The 23,079-nt window shown below is 39.5% G+C and overlaps 1 protein-coding gene and 1 non-coding gene across 2 annotated transcripts in view; one reads left to right on the top strand and one right to left on the bottom strand.

Moving 5' to 3' along the window:
- The window catches only part of HEPHL1 (hephaestin like 1), an 89,874-nt gene that overhangs the window by 35,819 nt on the left and 30,976 nt on the right, over positions 1-23,079 (bottom strand). Inside the window, exons 3-9 of the mRNA XM_053561967.1 lie at positions 21,714-21,926; positions 20,924-21,103; positions 17,407-17,661; positions 5,670-5,838; positions 3,994-4,133; positions 3,707-3,838; positions 2,629-2,840 (exon numbers count right to left, since the gene is read on the bottom strand). Of these exons, the coding sequence (XP_053417942.1) occupies positions 2,629-2,840; positions 3,707-3,838; positions 3,994-4,133; positions 5,670-5,838; positions 17,407-17,661; positions 20,924-21,103; positions 21,714-21,926 (1,301 nt within the window). The remainder of the gene's footprint in view (positions 1-2,628; positions 2,841-3,706; positions 3,839-3,993; positions 4,134-5,669; positions 5,839-17,406; positions 17,662-20,923; positions 21,104-21,713; positions 21,927-23,079) is intronic.
- LOC128566081 (U6 spliceosomal RNA) lies at positions 12,678-12,784 on the top strand. Its single transcript, XR_008374377.1, has one exon. It is a non-coding gene; the product is annotated as a U6 spliceosomal RNA (small nuclear RNA).

Raw genomic sequence — 23,079 nt, forward strand, 5'->3', positions numbered from 1 at the left:
GATTTGATCTTATTTTCATTTTAGAAATATCATGCTTGGGTGGTGCCTGTAGATCAGTGAGTTGGGCACCAGCCACACACACAGAGACTGGAGGGTTCGAGCCTGGCCTGGGCCTGCTGAACAACAATGACAACTACAACCAAAAAATAGCCAGGCATTGTGGTGGGCGTCTGTAGTCCCAGCTACCTGGGAGGCTGAGGCAAGAGAATCTCTTAAACCCAAGAGTTTGAGGTTGCTGAGAGTTGTGACTCCATAGCACTCTGTGGAGGGCAACATAGTGAGACTCTACCTCAAAAAAAAATAAAAAGAAATAAAAAAGAGAAATATCATGCTTGGTGCCCTGTGATGAGGTTAATCCTGGGGGAGAGAGGAAATGTGAAGAGAAGGCAGCTCAGTGTAATGCCTGATCCTAGATCAGAGCCTGGACCAGGAAAACCATATTTTTTCTTTTGCTATAAAGGCCATCAAGAGACAATTAGCAAAATTTTAAAAGGGATGTGGATTCGATGATATCAAGAATAATTTTTGACTTGGATGATTTTGCTATTTATCAGAGTGACGCATTTTTTGGAAACACACACCAAAGAGAGAGACATCGTGTCTGTAACCTGCTCTCCAATGATTCAGAAAAAAATGCAGAAAAACGGAGAGAGAGAAACAAAGTAAATGTGGAAAATGTTTATATTTGGCGAATCTGGGTTAAGGGTATGTGAGGATTCTTTGTGAGTTTTTTGACATTTTTCCCTAAGTCAAATTATTTCAAAATAAAAAGTGTAACGTAGATATAGATGGGTAGGAGGTGGAAGAAAGCAGTAAAAGAAAGAGAGAAAGAAAAAAACGAAGGAAGGAATAAGGAAGGGAGGGAGGGAGGGAGGGAGGGAGGGTAAGCATTGGGAGTTTGGTTGAACGTTTAGTATAAAGAGTCACAGGTGTTAGAAAACAGCTTTATCATCTGACCGTATCCTGCGACGACATTCGTTCACCCCTGGGGATTTATGACCATTTACTAGAAAGAGATGCAAACGCCTCTTTCTTTCTTTCTTTTTTTTTTTTTTGTAAACGCCTCTTTTTAGGTTCCTCTCTCCACCCTTTTAGAAGAGGCCTGACCAGGTATTTGTGCACAGGGGGCGTGGCACGTGGTATTTTCTTGTATTGAAAATAGCTTTCTATCTGGTCAAATAAATTTTTCTCAGGCAATTCCAGGTATAGATGTTTCAAATTACTGTTTTTTTTTTCTTTACGTGAATATTGTGTAAATAGCTCATGAATGGTTTGGCTTAGGCAGCAATTCTCGCCGACTATCAGGTGTTTCTAGGAAGACTCAAAGTTACCACTCAGTGGACGTAACAGGGGCAAAATCAAAGCTGCTTTTCAAACATTATCTAGCACTTAATCTCCTTGGCTTAGGTATTTAGCTGATAGGATGCTCAAAGTCCTAAATTTTATAGCTGAGTTTTTTTCTTACTAGGTATATTTCATGGGATTTTGCTCAGTTCTTCAGCTTTAAAACAGGGATAATTATTCTGCTTTGCTGTATATGATTGTTGACCTACAGTGTACTTATTCAGATTTACAACACATGTAATAGACATTTCCAGGATTGGTCTTTCATGTAGGGAAGTGAAAATCCAAAGTGGACCAAAGTGTTTTGTGTCCTCCCAACCTGGAAATTCTTTTGAGCCCAGAAGTGGGCCCACATAACGTCAGAAACTAGAAGATACACCATTTAAATAAATTGCAAGGCAATTCTATTAGAAATGGCACAATTCTATTAGAAATGGTGCAATTTCTGATTGGTGAAGTAAAATGGTTAAATGACTGGACTTTCCTCATCTCATCCAGCATTTAATGCTGTGTTGCCTCAGCTTTACATGCTGGGCTTTGCCACACTAATCAGCATAACCATTCAAGCCTCTGAACTGGAACTTACAAGAAGTTATCTGCAAATGTTCTCCTTCCTTTCAGCCAGGGTAATTAACCTCCAGATTACAATAGTGAGTCACAGTGGTTCTCAGCCTTGGCTATGCATTGGAATCACCTGGAGATTCTGGTTGCAGGCTCTAGCAGGGGTCCTCAACTTTTTAAACAGGCGGCCAGTTCACTGTCCCTCAGACCACTGGAGGGCTGGACTATAGTTTAAAAAAGAACTATGAACAAATTCCTATGCATACTGCACATATCTTGTTTTGAAGTAAAAAAACAAAACGGGAACAAATACAATCACACCGCCGCATGTGGCCCGCGCGGGCCGCATTTTGAGGACCCCTGCAAGCATCTGCATAAAAGATGTTTAAAGGAAACCTTGTCGAAGAATAATGCCAATTAAAATGCCACATGCATGTCTGATGATTCCAGAATCAGAGCACAACCAGGAAAAGCCCACAAAATTTCAACAACCAGCAAGGAGAAATCCTATGTTCCTGGGTGGGCATTTGTAATTGGAAATTCAGATCTTAAATTTTCATCCCCCCCAAAATAAAATACAATTCTAGTTATGTAGAAATCAGTTTCAAGAGGAGAGAGAAGAAGTCACTCCTTACAACTGACTCTTATCAGTTATGTGTAGTGATACCATGAATCTGTCCCACATACAGCCCTCAGAAGAACTGTTGACATTGGATGACCCACCTGAGTCCCATCAGCATTGAGAACACCCTTTTTACAGACTAGCAAAGGCCCTACAAGGCCAGAGTTTGTGTCTTTGATTGCGTCAACTGCTGAGAAGTAAAGATAGGTCAGACAGGGAGGGTCATCGGCCGTAGGGCTCACGCTTTCAGGCACTGTCCACCTGTATGTAAAGGTTTCACCTGGTTTAACATGCGCCCCGGGTTTCTGAAATCCTGAGAATATAAATGAAACAGTTACTCAATGCAACAGCCAAGAGCATTAAAACTTATCATACTGGGTCTTCTAGCCTTCAGTGTCTCTCTCTGAGGATGAATTTTGCATAAGGACAGTGTCTCCTCTTAAGTTCCCTATAGGAGGAGGCCACTGCCACAGTCTGCTGTTTGATGGGACTCACATCAAGGGATTATCTTCTTCCTAGATTGCATACTATTTCTTACTCAAATACCAGGCTTAGCAAATATTAAAAAATTAATAGTGGTTCAACAATTCAATGAAAATCCACAAAATATCATTGGAGTGCCTCCTCCATGGAATATATTTTACTTGGCCCTGTAGAAGATACCAAACAAAATTAAGCAAGAGAGATCTTTAAAGTGTTTGAAATCTAGAAGACTGAACTAGGAAATAACTCAAATAACTACAAGATGGAGGAGATTAGTGAATGCCCAAGGTTATAAAGCTGATTAAAGGCAAATCTGGGATTCAAACTCAGTTTACCCGCAGAATCTCATGCAATGTGCAGCAGAAAAGCTCTTCATCTTATAGAAAAGGACATGGTTGTGAAAGTAAATCTCAAAGTGAGATTCACTACATTACAAAGGGAAGAGGAAGTTAACATTTTCTAAGGACCTACTCTGGGCCAGACCCTGTTCTAAATTCTCCCATCCCTTTCCAAATCCCTGTGAGCTGTTATTATCTTCATTTGACTGATGAAAAGAATAAGTTTTGAAAAGTTTTAACAATTGCCCAAGCTCTCAAGGATGGTAACAGAAAAGACCAGGATTTGAACCAGGTCTGTCTAGTTCTAAGACCTTTACTCATCCTCCTGTTTCCTCCCTAAGCCTGGGCTAAGACTTACCGTCTATGTTTGGGGCTGCATCAGATGCCTTGTCATAGATCACACCATGGGGCAAAATGCTGTAGGCTTTGTCAGCTTTGTTGGCAAAGGTCACTAACAAGGTATCACCCACCTCTGCCTTGATGACTGGGCCTGAAAAATATTAAGGGGAAATGATGAAAATGAAATAGATGAAAATGAAAGAGACAGAAAGAAGTGAATCAAGGCAGAAGAATCATCCTATGTAGATGTACATGCCCAACAAACATCGCCCAGGGTTCAAAGTGTGAAGGATGGTTTTACTGTACCAAGAATTCCAAGATGGACTTCTGAAGCTGACAGTCTCTTTCTTTGGGTAAAAGTTACATCAACAAACTCAGAATATCGAGCTTTCCAGTATTTTCCTCCTATTCTGTTGTCTCCTTGTGTGAAGTAGAGCTCAGAATTACTGTGAAAAAACAGGATCCTGCCTGAGAACACATTTATCTACCAAATGCTTTAATCATGGAGCTTCACTTTATTATCTTTAGTACACTCACCTACCCATCTCCCCAGAAAAGACAACACAGGCTTCAACAAAGTTCTGAACAGTCTTCAGAAGCCGGGTGATGCTTAAGTTCATCTTTCCTTAGCCACTGTATTTTCTTCTCCCAGAGGTCCAGTCACCAAACAAGGTGCAGGTAGACTCCTTACTTACCAATGTTGGAGTCCCAGAATGATGTCCTACAAACTAATAAAGAGCTACCTGGTTTCTTTGCAGAGTAAGCAACCCTCTCTCTCTTGCTGATGTCGATATAAATAGTTTCTGCATCTAGTAAGCTGGCATGATTGAGGAATGGAGGGTCTAGTTAATCAGTAGTTTAATCAGTGGAGTGTTATCATATATACGCACATAGATGCATGAAATACCAAATTTTCAAGTTGCACATACAACAATGTGAATTCTGACTAAGACTCTCTGTACTCTGTCAACAGTACTGCTGCTCCTGCAGGGAGGTACACTGCTTTTGTCTTCTTGTTCTGCTTCATCCTCTTATCTCATTCATTCTCACTTTGTACAGTTCTGTTTGCACCCTTCTTTTCCTACACTTTTTGTGCCTCTTTCCTTTTTCTTTCTTCCCACTGCTACAACCCCACCTCATGCCCTGATTTCCTTGGTTCTGAACCAAATATGACCCTCCTAACTGCACACTCTGTACCTTCTATCTCACACTGGCTCACGCATTTTTTTTTCCTTAATATACACACTACTACAACATTAATCTGGACAATGGAAATTTTCATTGTCATTTACCTGCTTCAGAAATGTTCGATTATTTCCACTGTCAATCAAAAAAAGTTCAAAAGAATTAAAAGTCCTCTGCAGTTGATACCCAGTTTTCTTCACCCCAGTCCCTCCCTATCTATCTGCACAAATACCCATTCCTCTGTGCAAATTCTCCACACTAGTCATTCTGACTCCTTCACTCCCTCCTGTATAATAGGTGTTTTGAATTAATTCCTGCATCTAAAATTTCTCTCATTTGTAGGACATAGAGGGGGCATAATTTATCTAAGGTTTCCCTTGAACCAAGGATAATGTTCCTGGGCCAGCTCATCTCCATTTAAAGAGAGTCTTTTTTTCCCCCCTCTTCAAGACTGTCTGCTCCAAATATGCAAAGGCTTTTTTCTAGTCTCTGTTAGTTTGGTATTTCCCATGGCATTTAGCATTATAGTTTGAAGATAGTAGGAACTTGAGAAATGTTTGATGAATGAATGCATGGATCTAGTGGTTTGATTTAGCCAGCAAGTCACTAAACAATAAATACCCTCCAAGTTCTCAGCAATACTATACAGTATTAAAGACTTTTTAAGCAGTGACATTCTGACAACTGTGAGTATGTGCTCATCAGAGCAGAGCCTGGACCACAAATGCAATCACAGGGAAAGCCTTACATATGCCTCTGTGAAGAGAGGCTTAGAAACACCAGCAAAGAGTGCTTACCTGCCAGAGGCATTGAGGGGAAGACCACTGAATTTGTCATAGCGTTGAGGACCATAATCCCAAAGAACTTTTTCAGCTGCTATAAAGTAGCGCCTTAGTCGACCCTTCATTTTGGGATTAAAAATATCACTTTTGCAGTTATTGACATTGTATTGGCCCAGCATACCAGCTGCAGAACAGAAGAAAACCACAGCCAACATTATAAATGCTCACAAAATAAATCATAGAGAAAAGGACTGATAGATTTTTGACTTCATGAATATTTAAAACTTTTGTACAGAAAATTAGACTATAAACAATGTTTAAAACAAAAATAATGGCTGGGTGAGGAATAGTTGTAGCAAACACGACATATGTAAATCACTTTTACAAATTAGGAAGGAAAATAGCAAATCTCCAATAGAAAATGGGCCAGGGACAGAAATAGGTTTATTAACTAAATAATAATATTAGCCAATGAACAAATAAAAAAAAAAGTTCAACTTTAATAGTATTCAAAGGACACTGTTGTTCATTGATAGGATTGGTAATGATGCAAAAGACTAATAATTCTTGATGTTGGTAGAGGAATGGGGGAAAGGTATGCTCATACAATGCAGGAGGAAGAACATTTGCAATATTATGTCCATAGATTAAAAAAAAAAAAAATCAAAGTCTTTGACCCAATTCCAAATCTAGGGGTCTTCCCAAGGGAATGTTCAGACAAAAGTACAACTATTATCTGTAAATTGATCATCAGTACTCCTCAGAATAGGAAAACAATAATGGAGGAAAATACAAGTGTTAAGCAATGGCAGGGGAGGATTCAAGATGGCTGACTAGAAGCAGCTTTCACCAGAGGTTCCTGTCCAGAGGGAGAGAAGTTGGACTGAAGTGGATGTGGAGAAGCTGAAGATGGGGAGATGAACACAGGGAGAAGAAAGTGAGGTGCACATCATTCCCACTGAGACAAGCTGTGAGGCCAAGAAAGAAGAAGAAAGATAACAAAATCAGGTACAGAGCAACTAGTTGGAAAGTGCCAGTTGCCAAGGGGACAGGAGACCTCTCTCCCAACCAGAGGAACTCAGTGGGGTTTCTGCCAGTGAGCAGAGAACAAAGGACCGCTCACCTCTTCCCACAGAAGAGGCCCGCAAAGTGCCAGTCCTCCTACACCTAAGAGGTTCCACTTCTGAGCCCAGCCCCCATCCTACTGGGGAAAAAAGTGAACAAATATTCTCTCTCCGCAATTCTGAGCCCACAGCTTGGCCTTCCCCCTATCTTGGTTGGCTTACAGACTGTCCCCTGCAGAAGTTGGAGTGTTTGGCAAGTTCACTAAGAGCCTGGGGCATTGCAGGGCTGCTGAGCTGCTGCACAGAAACAGTGCAATTCTGACTTTGGAGGGGAAAGGGGTGATTTTTCCTGATTCCCTTCCCACCACCTAGGAACTCTCAGAGAGATCTGCCTGTGGATTCTTCTTCTCTGGCCACTTGGTGACCATATGAACTCATTTGTGTGGGTGTTGCTTACACTGCCTGAGTGAGTTTGACTAGAACTCTCAGCCAGAGGCATCTGTGGATTCTTGTGCTCTAGGTGCTGCTGGTTTACCACTTGTTTCACTTTGTTTGAGCAGCTGTTTGGGGGGGGGGGTGTAGCAGTGAGGGGCAGATTCAGTGGGTCTTCTGTCCACAGATTCCCTCCTCCAGCTATCACCAGCAGGAACTGGGGCCACAGACATGTGCATCTTTGTCCAGAAGAGACTCTAGTAAAATACTAAAACTCCCTAGGATTGGGTAGAGGGAAGGCTAATGCCAAGACAGAGCAAGGTTGTCCTATCTCACCAAGCCAGCCCTCATAGACTCTGATATGGACCTTTGTGAGGCTGTCACGGACAGGCCATAATCACAAGTTCCAGGTGATTGGAGAAGGGGTAGTTAGCTCCAGTTCCTGAGACCTCCTGATCTAGTCTCACTCCTCCTGATCTAGTCTCACTCTGCAAGTTTTAATTGCCAAATAGGTCAATATAGTGTTTCCTAAGTGTCCCAAATTAGATTATCTCTCAGTAACTACTCAGAGATATCTTTTATTACAACTAAAAAAGTATAACTAACATATATTTTAAAAAGCTGAAAATACTCATGGGGAGGAGCCAGCAGAAAAACCCTGGCAACATGAAAAATCAGAGCAGACCAGCTCCCTCAAGAGGTTACATGGTAAATACAGCAGAAAATATCATTCATAGAGAAATTGCTGAAATGTCAGAAATAGAATTCAGAATATGGATGACAAATAAAATGACTGGAGTTAAGAAGATAGAAATAGAAATCCAAAAAATAGTCCAAAAGTTGTCTCAAGAAATTAATGAATTCAAAGGCAAACTTACCAAGGATATGGACATAATAAGGAAATGTACAATAGAGCTTAAGGAATTGGAAACGGCATTTGAGGATCTTCAAAACAATGTAGAGACCCTCAGTAATAGAGTGGAACATAGAGAAGAATTTCAGTAATTAAAGACTTTTGAACTATCACAATCATTCAAAGAGACAGAAGAAAGGAGAATACAAACAGAATATTCCATGAGGGAGTTATGGGATCATTCCAAAAGATCAAACATTTGAATTATAGGGATTTCTGAAGTAGAAAAGGATGGTCCTAAAGGCACTGATGCTCTACTCCAAGAGATTATGGTGGAGAATCTCCCAAGCATTGCAAGAGACACAGAAATTCAGATAGTAGATAGTTTCAGAACCCCAACATAACTCAATCCAAACAAAACATCTCCTAGACACATTGTAAAGTGTGTCTAGGATATACCAAAGTTAATGCGAAGGAGAAAATCCTGCAAGCAGCCAGGCACAAGGAATGTCTTACCTACAAAAGGGAAAAATATTAGGATAATTGCAGATCGTTCAGCTGAAATTTTTAAAGCCAAAAGAGGATGGGGATCAGCCTTTAACCTTTTAAACAAAACAACTTGCAGTCCAGGATCCTATATTCTGCTAAACTGAATTTCATTTGTGATGGAGAAATCAAATATTTTACTGACATCCAAATGTTGAGGAAATCTGCCATATCTAGTCCAGCTATATAGGAAATACTCAGAGCCATTCTTCATAATGAACATCAAATTTGCCATAACTAGACCAGCTCTACAGGAAATACTCAAACCCATTCTTCACGACAGTCTACCACCAAAGTAAACACACCCAGAAAGTAAGGCCAAAGCCTAACTTCGACAATGGTGAAAGGAGTAAAAATAAGCTCTGAACCTCTGGGAAAAACAGATGCCCAAAACAGCAGCATACCTACCAATTCTTTCAATAAATGAGAATGGCTTGAATTCTCCTCTAAAGAGGCACAGGCTGGCTGATGGATACAAAAGCTCAGGCCCCATATCAGTTGTCTCCAAGAAAAACACCTAACTTCGAAGGATAAAATAAGATGTAGAGCAAAGGGATGGAAAAAAATAACTCAGGCAAATGGAAATCAGCAAAGAGCAGGTATTGCAGTCTTATTTGCAGATACAATTGGGTTTAAACCAACAAAAATAAGGAAAGACAATGATGAACACTATATACTTGTCAAAGGAAGTACACAGCATGAAGAGATTTCAATAATTAACATTTACACACAGCTACCTGAATGCTCCTCAATTTATAAAAACAAACCCTAAATGATCTGAACAATATGATATCTTCCTGCACTATAATAGTTGGAAATTTTAACACCCCTTTGACAGTAGTGGACAGATCTTCTAAGCAGAAAGTAAACAAATAAATAATGAACTTAAACATAACCCTAGAACAAATGGACTTAACAGACACATACAGAACATTCTATCTTAACAAAACTAAATCTACATTCTTCTCAGCAACCCATAGATCGTTCTCCAAAATTGATCATATCGTAGGACACAAGTCTAACTTCAAAAAATTCAAAATAAAATAAATTATTCCTTGTATCTCCTTAGACCTTCACAGAATAAAAGTTGAACTCAACAGCAACACAAATCTTCATACTCAAAGTCATGAAAACTAAATAACCTTTGGTTGAATGATAGCTGGGTCAAAGATGAGATTAAGAAGGAAATCAACAAATTTTTGAAACAAAATGATAATAAACACAAATTATCAAAACCTGTGAGATACTGCAAAGGCAGTCCTAACAGGGAAGTTTATAGCATTAGATGCCTTCATCAAGAAAACAGAAAGAGAAGAAGTCAACAAAGTAATGGGCCATTTTAAGCAACTGGAAAAGGAAGAACAATCCAACTCCAAACCTAGCAGAAGAGAAGAAATAGCCAAAATTAGAACAGAATGAAATGAAATTGAAAACAAAAGATTTATTCAGAAGATCAGTGAAACAAAAAGTTGGTTCTTTGAAAAGAGTAATAAAATTGATAAACTCTTGGCCAGACTAACCAGAAACAGAAAATTAAGATCTCTAACAACTTCAATAAGAAGCAATAAAGTGGAAATAACAACAGGTAGCATAGAAATAATGGATCCTCAATAATTACTACAAAAAACTCTATGCCCAGAAATATGAAAATGTAGAGGAAATGGACCAATACCTGGAAGCACACTACCTTCCTAAACTCAACCAGAAACAATTAGATATTTTTGAATAGAACTACATCAAACACTGAAATAGCATCATTTATACAAAATCTTCCAAAAAAGAAAGACCAGATGGTTTCACATGAGAATTCTACCAAACCTTCAAAGACGAACTAGTACCATATTGCATAATCTATTCCAATACACAGAGAAAGAAGAAATCTTCCCCAACACCTTCTACAAAGCAAATTTCACTCTGGTTCCAAAACTAGGAAAGGACCTAACAAAAACAGAAAACTATAGATCCATATCCTTAATGAATATCAATGCAAAAATACTTAATAAGATCTTAGTAAGCAAATACAGTGACACATTAAAAAAGTTACACATCATAATCAACTGGGTTTTATCCCAGGGAGGCAAGGTTGGTTCAAAATATATAAATCCACAAATATAATTCACCACAAAAATAAAATAAAAAATAAAGACCATATGATTCTCTCAATTGATGCAGAAAAGGCTTTGACTATACCCCAAATCCTTTCTTGATAAGAACACTTAAGAAAATAGGCTTAGATGGGACATTTCTTAAACTGATAGAGGTCATCTACAACAAACCCACAGCTAATTCATGTTGAATGGAGTTAAACTGAAACCATTTCCACTCAGATCTGGAACTAAACAAGGATTCCCACTGTCACCGCTGCTATTCAACATAGTACTGGAAGTCCTAGCCCTCGTGATCAGGCACAGGAAGGAGATCAAAGGTATTCAAATGGAGACAAAGGAGGTCAAACTCTCTCTCTTTGTGAATGACATGATCTTATACCTGGAAAATGCCAGGGACTCAACAAAGCTCTTAGAAGTGATCAAGGAATATAGCAGCATCTCAGATACAAAATCAATGCCCACAAATCAGTAGCCTTCATATATGCCAATTAACAGTCAAACTGAGAATAAAATCCCAAGACTCTAGACCAGTGGTTCTCAACCTGTAGGTCACAACCCCTTTGTAACAATGAAAATACATTCTGCATATCAGATATTTACATTATGATTCATAACAGTAGCAAAATTACAGTTATGAAGTAGCAACGAAAGTGGTTGGGGGTCACCACAACATGAGGAACTGTATTAAAGGATCATGGCATTAGGAGGCATTAGGAAGGTTAAGAACTACTGCTCTATACCTGTTACAGTAGCTCCAGAGAAGATAAATACCTGGAATATATATAACAAAGGATATGAAAGGTCTCTATAAAGAGAACTGTGAAACTCTGAGAAAAGAAATAGCAGATGGGGAGGCGCTTGTGGCTCAGTGAGTAGGGCACCGGTCCCATATGCTGGAGGTGGTGGGTTCAAACCCAGCCCCGGCCAAAAACCACAAAAAAATAAAAAAAAGAAAGAAAGAAATAGCAGATGTTAACAAATGGAAGGACATACCATGCTGAGAAGAATCAATGTTGTTAAAATGTCCATGCTTCCTAAAACAATCTATAGATTTAATGCCATCACCATCAAAACAATAATGCAATACTCTAAAGAACTTGAAAAAATAGTACTTCGTTTCATACAGAACCAGAAAAAAACCTGAATAGCCAATACAATTATTAGAAATAAAAACAAATCTGGAGGCATCACATTACCAGATTTTAGGTTATAGTGTAAATCTACAGTGATCAAAACATCATGATACGGCACAAAAATAGAGACATAGATATATGGACTAAAATAGAGAACCTAAAGATGAAACCGACCATGTATTGCCAGTTGATCTTTGGTAAGCCTAACGGAAACATGCACTGGGGAAAAGAATCTCTTTTTAATAAATGGTGCTGGGCTTTATGGGGGCAAGACATGATTGCAAGAGGGACTTTACCTAACAATTGCAATCAGTGTAACCTGGCTTATTGTACCCTCAATGAATCCCCAACAATAAAAAAAAATAAAAATAAAAATAAATGGTGCTCGGAGAACTGGTTAGCCACATGTGGAAGTCTGAAACTGAACCCACACATCTCCCCATTGACAAAAATTGATTCTTGCTCAATAAAAGATTTAAATTTAAGACGTGAAACAATACAAATTCTAGTACAGAGGATGGGTAAAATGCTTGAAAATATTGGCCTGGGAAAAGATGAGGAAGACCCCTGCACCCACCAATTGTAGCAACTCCAAAAATTAATAAAAGGGATTTGATCAAGCTAACAAGCTTCTGTAAAGCTAAGAGTACCACAACCAAAGCAAATGGTCAGTCTTTGGAATGGGAAAAGACTTTTACAAGTTACGAATTTGACAAACATCTGATAACTTGTTCATCAACAAGAAAAGAGCAAACAACCCCATTTATCACTGGGCAGGAGACTTGAACAGGAACTTCTCTGACGATGACAGATAAATGCCCAAAAACATGGAAAAAATGCTCATCGTCTTTAACCATCAGAGAAATGCAACTCAAAACCACTCTGAGGTGCTCGCTTCGGCAGCACATATACTAAAATTGGAACGATACAGAGAAGATTAGCATGGCCCCTGCGCAAGGATGACACGCAAATTCGTGAAGCATTCCATATTTTTCCAATAAAAAAAGAACGCAAAAAAAAAAAAAAAACCACTCTGAGATACCACCTAACTTCAATAAGATTAACCCACATCAAAAAAGCCAAATCTGCAGATGCTGGCCTGGATATGGAGAGAAGAGAACACTTCTACACTGCCAGTGGGATTCAAAACAAATATAACCTTTATGGAAAGAAGTTCAGGGCATTCTTAAAGAACTAAAAGTTGACCTTGTACTTGATCATGCAATTCCATTAGATCTGACAATTCCATTACTAGGTGTCTACCCAGAAGAACAAAAATCATTTTACCACAAAGACATTTGGATCAGAATGTTTACTACAGCTTAATTCATAACTTCCAAGTTGTGGAAGCAGCCCAAATGTCCATCAACCCAAGAATGGATTAACAAACTGAGGCATATAGATAGCATGGAGCACTATTCAGCCAAAAGAACAGATGGAGACTTCACATCTTTTATGTTTACCTGGATGGTGTTGAAACACACTCTTCTTAGTAAAGTATCTCAAGAATGGAACAAATATACAATGTACTCAATACTATTATGAAACCAATATATAAACAACACCCACACATGATAAATTACAAATATATTCTAGCAAGGGGTGGGGGGAGGAGGAGAGAGAGAGGAGAGAAAATTGGTGGGATCTCACCTAATATACACAATTCCAGGTTATTCAGCATGCCCTGTGGGTAAAAGGCTTTTCTATAGCTTAAACGCTGCCTTGGAGTGAGAACAATGTTACCTAAAAATTTGTACCTTCATATTAATTTGAAAAATTTTTAAAAAGCAATAGAGTATTGGTTAAGTAAATTGTAATCTTCTTATACTGGACTCTGGGAGCATTAGCAATAACAAAGTAACTCTATATTCACTGGCATGAAAATAGATTTTTGATATTCTAATAAGTGAAAGTAAGCTATAGGACAGTATTAGTAGACTAATTTCATTTTATAAATGTCATTTATATATCAAGGTATAGGAAATAGGAAGATACACATGAAAATGTGCTGTTATGTGTCTGTGGGACTACTTGTTTTTAAAATGAAATTATGCATATTTTCTAAGTTTTTGCAATAAATTTTTCTGAGGCATGGACAATTTAGAAAATATTGTATTTCAGGCCAGGCATGGTGGCTCATGCCTGTAATCCTAGCACTCTGGGAGGCAGAAGTGGGTGGATAGCTTGAGCTCATGAGTTCAAGACCTGAGCAAAAAGCCAGACCCTGTCTCTACTAAAAATAGAAAAATTGAGGCAAGAGGATCGCTTGAGCCCAAGAGTTGGAGGTGGCTATGAGCTATGATCTCGTGGCACTCTATCTAGGGCAGGAGCTTAAGACTCTGTCAAAAAAAAAAAAAGAAAATCCTATATTTCAGTGAATGTATAAACACCATCTTATGTCCACTGGCCAGCTTAGCAATTGCGAGTGGACATGTGGGTACTTAAGGGAAGAGTCATATCTTGATGTGCTTGCGTTGCTACAAATAATGATTTGATAAGTTTAAAGCCAATATTCAATTGTTTATTATAAGGAGATTAGGAATTGAATTGAGAAAATGATTGCAGATGATGGGCAAAAGGGAACAGGGACAGGAGAGAAGTGGCAAAAGAAACCTAAGATCTGTTGCAAAGTTCAACAGCCTGAAAGCCTGACATTTCAGGCAGACTGTCTTTTTTTTTTTTTTTTAATTAAATCATACCTGTGTACATTAATGTGATCATGGGGCACCATACACTAGTTTCATAGACCGTTTGACACATTTTCATCACACTGGTTAACATAGCCTTCCTGGCATTTTCTTAGTTATTGTGTTAAGACATTTACATTCTACATTTACTAAGTTTCACATGTACCCTTGTAAGATGCACCGCAGGTGTAATCCCACCAATCCCCTTCCCTCTGCCCACCTCCTCCCTCCCTCCCCTCTCTTTCCCACTTCCCCCTATTCTTAGGTTATAACTGGGTTATATCTTTCATGTGAAAGCCATAAATTAGTTTCATAGTAGGGCTGAGTACATTGGATACTTTTTCTTCCATTCTTGAGATAATTTACTAAGAAGAATATGTTCCAGCTCCATCCCTGTAAACATGAAAGAGGTAAAGTCTCCATCTTTCTTTAAGGCTGCATAATATTCCATGGTGTACATATACCACAATTTATTAATCCATTCGTGGATCGATGGGCACTTGGGCTTTGTCCATGACTTAGCAATTATGAATAGGGCTGTAATAAACATTCTGGTACAAATATCTTTGTTGTGATGTGATTTTTGGTCTTCGGGGTATATGCCTAGTAGAGGACTTATAGGATTGAATGGCAGATCTATTTTTAGATCTCTAGGCAGACTGTCTTGTTGGAGCTCCCCCTGCACCCTCCCTCAGTAAGCACTAAGAGGCAAGGCTCAGCTAGGCAGGGCTGCCCTCTCAGGTGGCGTGAGTGTTTTTGTGAGTTAGGGAATGCAGAACACACTGGAGACAGGACAAGTGTCTAAACCTCATTAAAAAAAAGAAAGTCTTTCAGGAAAAGATAAGGAGAAAAATATCTCATTTCTTCTATCATCTCAGTATGGGCAGAAGCACCAGCTCGTCTGAGCGCAAGGCTTCCTGAGGGTTAATCGCCACTCCTGAGATTTGTGTGCATGGTCTGATTGGGGTCTGCTTTGGCATCCTGCTCCTGGACTGTGTTCCCTGTCCCACGCTCTGTGTTAGGATCAAAAATAACTTAGAGTGATGAACGTGAGAAGTTAATCAGTACAATTAAGGTAGTTAGTTAGAGAAACAGTTTGGTTAGAAAATGCAAGCCCACCAAGAACGAGGATGTAAGTGTTTAGTCTCCCCCTGTTGAATGTATGTTATAAAAATGGAGCTAGCCTGGAGCAAGGGGCTGCCAGCAGTCCTCACACTTGAAGATGGTCAGTCATCAACCTAGCTCTTTGAAAAAAACTTTCTCTTTGTATCTTGACTTTTCTTTTTCCCTCATCCTCTTATCTCTGCCAGTCACTGGGAGAGAACTCATGGTATAGTCCCCACAGTATAGTGGGGTATTAGCCCCACTGGTCTCCAACTGCAGTCTTGCTAGTCTCAAGTGGCTGCTAATGTCTTGATTTTATTTATTTTTATTTCAGATTAATATGAGGGCACGAACCATTAGGTTGCAATGTTTGCATTTGTTAGGTAAGGTCCCTCTTGTAGTTGTGCCCTTCACCCAGGAGCTATGCCATTTAGCCTTACATTGTGCCCCATAGGTGAGAGCACAATGTTTTGATTTTAAATGTACAGTTTCTTCCTGTATTTAACATCATGAGACCATCTTATTTATCTTTGTCTTCCCAGAAGAGTATCTAGTACATATTTAACTAGTCAACTCTTGAGTTGAATTTAATTGGGATAATCCAGCTGACATATGTTAAGATTAGCTGCCTAAGGTGGATCGGAACTAGAATGTGTTATCAAAGAGGCTCTGAACAGTTGCATCTGTGTTCCTGTTGGTGGCGGCGTGTAGCTAGTCAGTATCCATATTTAATCAGACATTATTCCCTCTGTGTCTATTCCATTGTCACATTTTCTTTCTTTGTTCTTGTTTTCACCATCTTACGTCAGACAATTTATATGTCATAACTCTAATGTTGCCATTGCTGCTTACTTAGCATCCAGGGGCCAGAATTTTCCCCCTCAAATCCTTTCTGCACGCATGTGTCATATTTATCTTCTTAAATCACTGTACTGATGATGTCATGAGTGTGCCTGAGATCTAAGGATCACAATCACCTGCTCTCATCACTGCTCCCGACATTATGGTCCATCTAAGAAAGGATGAATTCTGGGGGGTCCTAAGGAACCAGGACCAAGTCATTCAACCAAGAATGACCAGAACCAAGTCATTCAACAGGCATTTAAGCCAACAAATGTTTATCATTTACCTGTCTTAGGTCATGAAGAAAGAAATAGGCCAATGGATTTTGACTCAATATAAGGAAAAACATTCCAATAGAGTAATCCAGAGATGAGCTGAGCTGTTCCAATTACTCACAAGAGAAGTTCAAAAGGAAATTCAAGAATTGGATGAGGATTGGTCGGTGTTGTCTGGAAAGCCCTTTCCACTGCTGAATATTCATTGTTGTATTTACAGTTGCTCAACGAGAACATGTGTTTTTCCCAGTTCATGTTGCTTTCTCTACCTGGAAAGCCTTTCTTCCTTTTTTCCTCTATTTATTTCCTAGCCATATTTCCAGGCTCATGTTAAGAGGAGGAAAGGCTCAGTAAGCCCCTCTCATTGCTCCAGAGTAGTGACCACAGCACCTGAACAGCATTTATCTCCCCTCCAGTGAAATTCAATTTTAAAATGCCTCACTATGTCTAATTACTAGTTGTATTAGATTTCATAAAGTTTCCATTATTTTTAATCACCCCCCACCTTGTTCATGCGAAGGTGATCAATAAATATCTATTGATAGGATGTCAAACAAGTGAACGCTGGATTTTCCTGTATGTTTGTTATTTTATTAAATACAATACATATAAGAATCCACCTATAGCAGGTGCTGGATAAGCACCTGTAACATGTGGGTCAATTGTAGAAGTCTCCACATCTCCACTCTGGTCTTTGGTCTTCTTACCTTGTAGGTGGTCGCTCACTTGGCAGGTTATCATCCACTTCCCGGGATTCTCGACTTCCATTTCCACTGTGAGGAAGGTGGCAGGGAACAGGTTGACAACATCCGTCCGATGTCCCCTGCTGAGGAAGGTGTTACCATAAAAATAGATGGAGTGGATGTCTATCTCATTCCCCATTCCAAAGAGGTGCCAGGACACAGATTCTCCAACACACATATCAGGCTCAGGGAAGTTTCCGAAGAGGTATCCATTGAGGGCTGGAATCAGAAACACACTGGTGAAAGAGACTGCCCTGCGGAGGCGGGCAGGACCAGTAACTGTGTACTTTCATAAGACTGCAAAATCAGAGCAGACCACTGGCTATATAATGTTTTCATGCAGAGAAGCCTGGACCTTTAAAGAAAAATTGTCCCAGAAAGGAATGAAAAGCTTTGTATTATTGCTCTTTTTCGAGAGAAAAGCACTCAGTAAAAGTGAAGATCGGCAGACACCAAAGACAGCCTCAGCGCCGCCGTGTGAACACAATGATGAGGTCAAGATCAAATGGTGCTGCTCACACTTCCACGGTGCTCAGTCTCCTCCAGTCCTAACCGCTCACTGCCAGGTCTGCTGTCTCCACCAGACTCTGTGTCCCTGGGAACCAGAAACCCAGTCTGCCGGGGAGATCTAGCAGAAAAGCTGGCACATAGTATTTACTCAAATGACAAAAGCATGTAACAAGATGGAAACAAAAGGAACCGATTAGAAGAGAATTATGAGATATGTTTACATTTTATTACTTTAAAGAGAAGAGAGAAAAGCAGTTTTTACTGCTTGTTTCTGGGGCAGAATCTTATTGAGTAAGTTATAAGTCCAGAACTAAATACTTAAAACCCCTATAAAAGGCAGATGGGACTTGACCAAGCGCAGAAAAGAAGTTGATTTAGGGATTTAAAAAGTCACAGCATCCCTTCTTAAATTCAAACAGAAGTTAAAAAGTAATTGTTACTATGATAATAGTGACTTAGGCAGCACAATAGTTCTAAATCATTTTAGTAAATTTAAATCAATCAATTTTTCACGTTATTATCGTCTATGAACTAGTTTTTATTTTAATTAATTTTTTCTAAACTTGGATTAAGTCTCTGACGCAAGAGAACTGCTTGATCTCGGGAATTCAAGACCAGCCTGAGCAAGAGGGAGACACTATCTCTTCTAAAAATAGAAAAAAAATTAGCGGAGAATTGTGGCAAGCACTGTAGTCCCAGCTACTCGGTAGGCTGAGGCAGAAGGGTCACATAAGCCCCAGAGTTTGAGGTTGCTGTGAAGTAAGCTGATCCCATGGCTCTCTAGTCTAGGGCAACAAAGGCTCTGTCTCAAAAGAAAAAAATATATATATATAGACTTTTATGCCCCGCCACAGACTTACACAGTCAGAATCCTCATTTTAATAAAGATCCCTGGGTGATTTTGCATGCCTATTAAAATGTAAGAAAAACTTCTCCAGCTGATAAAATTCATAAATTCTTAGACCAGTAAAAATATCCCCTAAAAATGTTTCCAAAAGATTCTCTATTAATGAGCAAGATATAGTGCAGAAATATATTCCTTATTTGAACTCAGTTACCAGAACAAAATTCTACAATTTTGACCTGACCACCTGCAAGGAAAAGAGGCAATTGTACGGTCCAAACTTGGGTGCACACAGAACAGATTCTGTCTTATTAACCCCTTTTGTTTCTTTGTCAGAAGTACTTTTTTGCTAGGTGAGGGATGCATTAGAAATAATATATCTGAAAGTCGGCAAAGCAGTTGACAAATGGTTTCAAATATCCATTTGAAAGTTCCCCACAGTAGGTCCTGCTTTAATCACCCCTTATATCTTTAGCATCTATGTGGCATATAAAAGACACGTAATAAGTGTCTCTTGAATTTTATTTAATTAGTAAAGCCTGTTGCCATATGAGTAAACGCAGGCCAAGTGCTAGCATGCTCAACAAAGCAAGTTAATTTGTTGTCATTAACATGTTGAGTGACAAAATCGGGATCCACAAATACCTTAACAAAAAATGTTTTTAAAAAGTAATAAGAGAATATACACACAGACACAGAAAAGAAGAAAGGCTGATTGTTTGCAAACATCTCCTCTGTGTACAGGCTAGTTTTTATTTTAAATGCAGTCTATATTTGTTCATGTAATTCATTCCATTTTCTTGGACATTTTCACTTCAATAGAATAAATAAGAGGAATTACGTGGGCGAGTAAGACTTAAATCATTATATTTAATAGTTTTCAACAATATTTGAGATCATTCCTCCCATTTTATAAGGCACAAGAATAAAATTGGTACAACAATGACCTGAATTGAGTCCTTCAATGTTTTCTCCGCCTCCTTCCCTTCTCTCCTTCCCTTCCTGGCACTTCCTTTCCTCTTAAAATGTTTTCCAAGCATCACCCTACACAAGGTTGTTGAAACATCACAAGAAAGAAAAGAGAAGGCCTGCAACAGGATGGAAATAATCTACGGACAATTATGCCTCAATGCACTTTAGAATCGAACACAGCCAAGTTAGTGTTTATTTGCTATGGGACTTCTCTTAGGTTCTCTCTGGCACCAATCATGACTTTGACTGTAGGCAAGTCGTTGAGTTTCTTCATTGGTAAAATGGGGAGGTCAGATGATGTTTAACTCCCTCCCTTTCCTCATGATTTTTATGACTACCCTGAGGCTGCCTCAGTTGAGGGGATTCTGAGACACAAACAAGCCAGAGACAAATGAATGAAGTGGGATGTTTACATTGACAATTTTCTTTATGTTCTAGAACTCCCTAAAAAAGAGGGGGAAAACCACTTAATCCTCACATCCTAGAATGGTGGAAAACAGGCATGGGTAAGTGTTCTGTCTCAACGGTCAGGATAACTAGGAAAGTTCACTCTTTTGGACAAAACATGGTCTGTTGATTGAAAGAACGCCGAGGAAAGATAACGAAATTACAAGTGAGTGTTTAAGGCCCATGCAGACCACAGTTCTCTTTCTATTTAGCAACCACTCAGAAAATGGTTACTGGATAAACAAGGAGGTTGCAAAACACAGAACTCTTAGAGGATGATAATTTCATTCTCCTTTCTCCTTCCATTCTGTCTAAATCCACCCATCCCCTGGGCTCACCCTGGGCTCACCCTGGGCCCTGAGCCTCTCCTGATTATGGTGTAACACTGATCCCTCCATCTGCTGTACCCTGGCTTTGCCCATATTTCATATCCTATTTAGCATGTATCTACTGCTTTCTTGTCTCTCAGATTGTTTTGAATTCAACACATCACATCTTAAATCACTTTCCAATCACTCTCTTCATTAAGTTATAAATCCTGCCAAACTAGGTTCCACATTTCTGCGCATTTTGCCTCCTTTGTGGTACCGTGCAGAAGGCACTGGTATGTGATAGAGAATGTGGGAGATCCTTACCATGCATTTTGCCTCCTTTGTGGTACCATGCAGAAGGCACTGGTATGTGGTAGAGAAAGTGGGAGATCCTTACCATGCATTTTGTTACTCCTTTGGAAAACAGCATCTTCTTTATCAACAGAATTGGGGTCAGTGCAGAAATGATTAATATTTTCATCGAGGTACCAGCTTTGATTCTCATCCACGAGAGTAAACATTATAATAAACTCTCGATCCACATCAGTCCTGGTAGCTGAATATCTGTTTAGGATACCTATCCGAGCAGAGAGAACATTCAAAAGGGGGCAGAAAACAGTTCATGGTGAACTACATCAACATGAGCTCTGCTTCCTGCCAGTAGTGTTGGGTGAGTGTGAAGTTTGTCAAAGACCTATCTATACAAGGATACCCACAAAATAAAAGCAGCAAAAAGCTTTAATGGAAATGATGGAACTGTAGAACAGAAAAGTCATAAAATAGAAATTTCACAACTGCAGACTTAGAAACCTATCCCTGAAGGACGTTGACTTTATCAACAAAGCACAGACACAATAATTCCATCAGTGGGAAATAAAATAGCAAACTGATGACTTGAAATAATGAAGCAAAAGTCATCTGTGGAAATTTGACTAAAATTTTCACCTTCATAGGTGTGGTGTTACGGAATGCTGTTATTTAAAAATATATGTATATATTTCCGAATGCTGTGATGATTCTTAGAATTGGAATTACTGCCCTCTGCTGCTGTGTCAGATTGACCTTCCACGTTAGAAGAATTTCCCTTAAGGAAGAGGCACAATCTGTGTGGAGAGAGGCAAAACAAGACTCGAACAACACCCCCGTTACCTGGGAACAGGCTCTCGGGGAGCAGGCAGCCCCCTTACCTTCCTTGCACACCAGCAGGGGGCCGATGAGCCCAGAGCAGATGTCCTTGGGGGCATCGATGTGCGAGTGGTACACCCAGGTCAGGCAGTTGGCATCCGCTGCAGCAGGTGCATACTCTTCTCTCACTGGCCAGACGTAGGTGAAGTTTTTGCCAGGAGGAACCATGTCATCATCTTTATTCCTTCCAGATGTTCCATCTGGGTATAAGGCTCCTTCCAAGAAAAGATAAAACACTGTTAAAATAGAGATCACTTGCCATAGTGGAGAGGGCCAGAGCTTTAGAATCAAATGTAACTGAATTAAAATTTTTTTGCTGTGGTACTTGAGGCAAGTTACTTAAATTCTCAATGCCTCTATTTTTTATCAGTAAAACTAGAATTGAGATCTACCCCACTTGGATATGAGACGAAATGAAGCAATATACAGAACGAGGAACGTAACCAATGTGCATAACAAGGACTCTTTTTGATGGACCTACTATGCCAGTCAGGAAGATTTCAGTTCGTCTCACTTGACATCAACTCAAGGAGGGAAGGAGAAACAGAAGAAATAATGAACATTTCTTGGGAGCGTATCACAGATTCTGCCCTCTGTGGGTCTCACAAGAGAAAGAAAGGACATGTAAGACATTCTTCCTGCCTCCAAGGATCTTACAGTTATATTGGACAAACCAGAACAGGTATAATGGGGTGTATAATGTATAATGGGGTGACTGGAGAATAAAACAGGGGATGTGTTAAATGTAATTTGGGGCCAAATAATATGAGCTCCCCCAGAGGACATCTGCACTGTGCAAGGTGGAGGGTCTACCACAGAGTGGGCAGGGCCAAGTGGGTAGAGCAGTGTCTTGATCCCTATTTCATAAACTAAGATTGAACAAGATTTTTCAATTAAGGAAAGTCCACTGCTAAAAATGGTGTGAACACCATCTGGAGATGACAGGCAGGCGATGAACCTATATACATCACAAATTATCAGAAGTTTCATAGCAGAGGTGGGATGTGAGGTGCCCAGAAGGACTGTGAGGAGCTAAGCTGGTGCTGAAAAAATGCTGGAGGGTGAGGGACAGAGAGCGTGAAGGATGTGGACACACTCCTATTGAACAAAATAATGAATAGTGGTATTACTTTACAATGCCTTTGTCCAAAGCCTTGTGAATAACATGCCTGGCTTGGAAGCTTCTGAATATATCTATGGAGAGGGTGATAGTGAGGTGTTGTGGGGGAGGGTAAGTAGCAAACTTGTCATGAAGCTTTGATTGAGGTCACTCATTTCGTGTTGATTTTTATATGATACAAATTAATACAAACAGCAATTATTCTAGAGATCCTTATATTACAATTTACTTAATGGCCTTTATTTTTC

This window comes from Nycticebus coucang, chromosome 14 (genome assembly GCF_027406575.1).
Source record: "Nycticebus coucang isolate mNycCou1 chromosome 14, mNycCou1.pri, whole genome shotgun sequence".
Taxonomy (NCBI): Eukaryota; Metazoa; Chordata; class Mammalia; order Primates; family Lorisidae; genus Nycticebus; species Nycticebus coucang.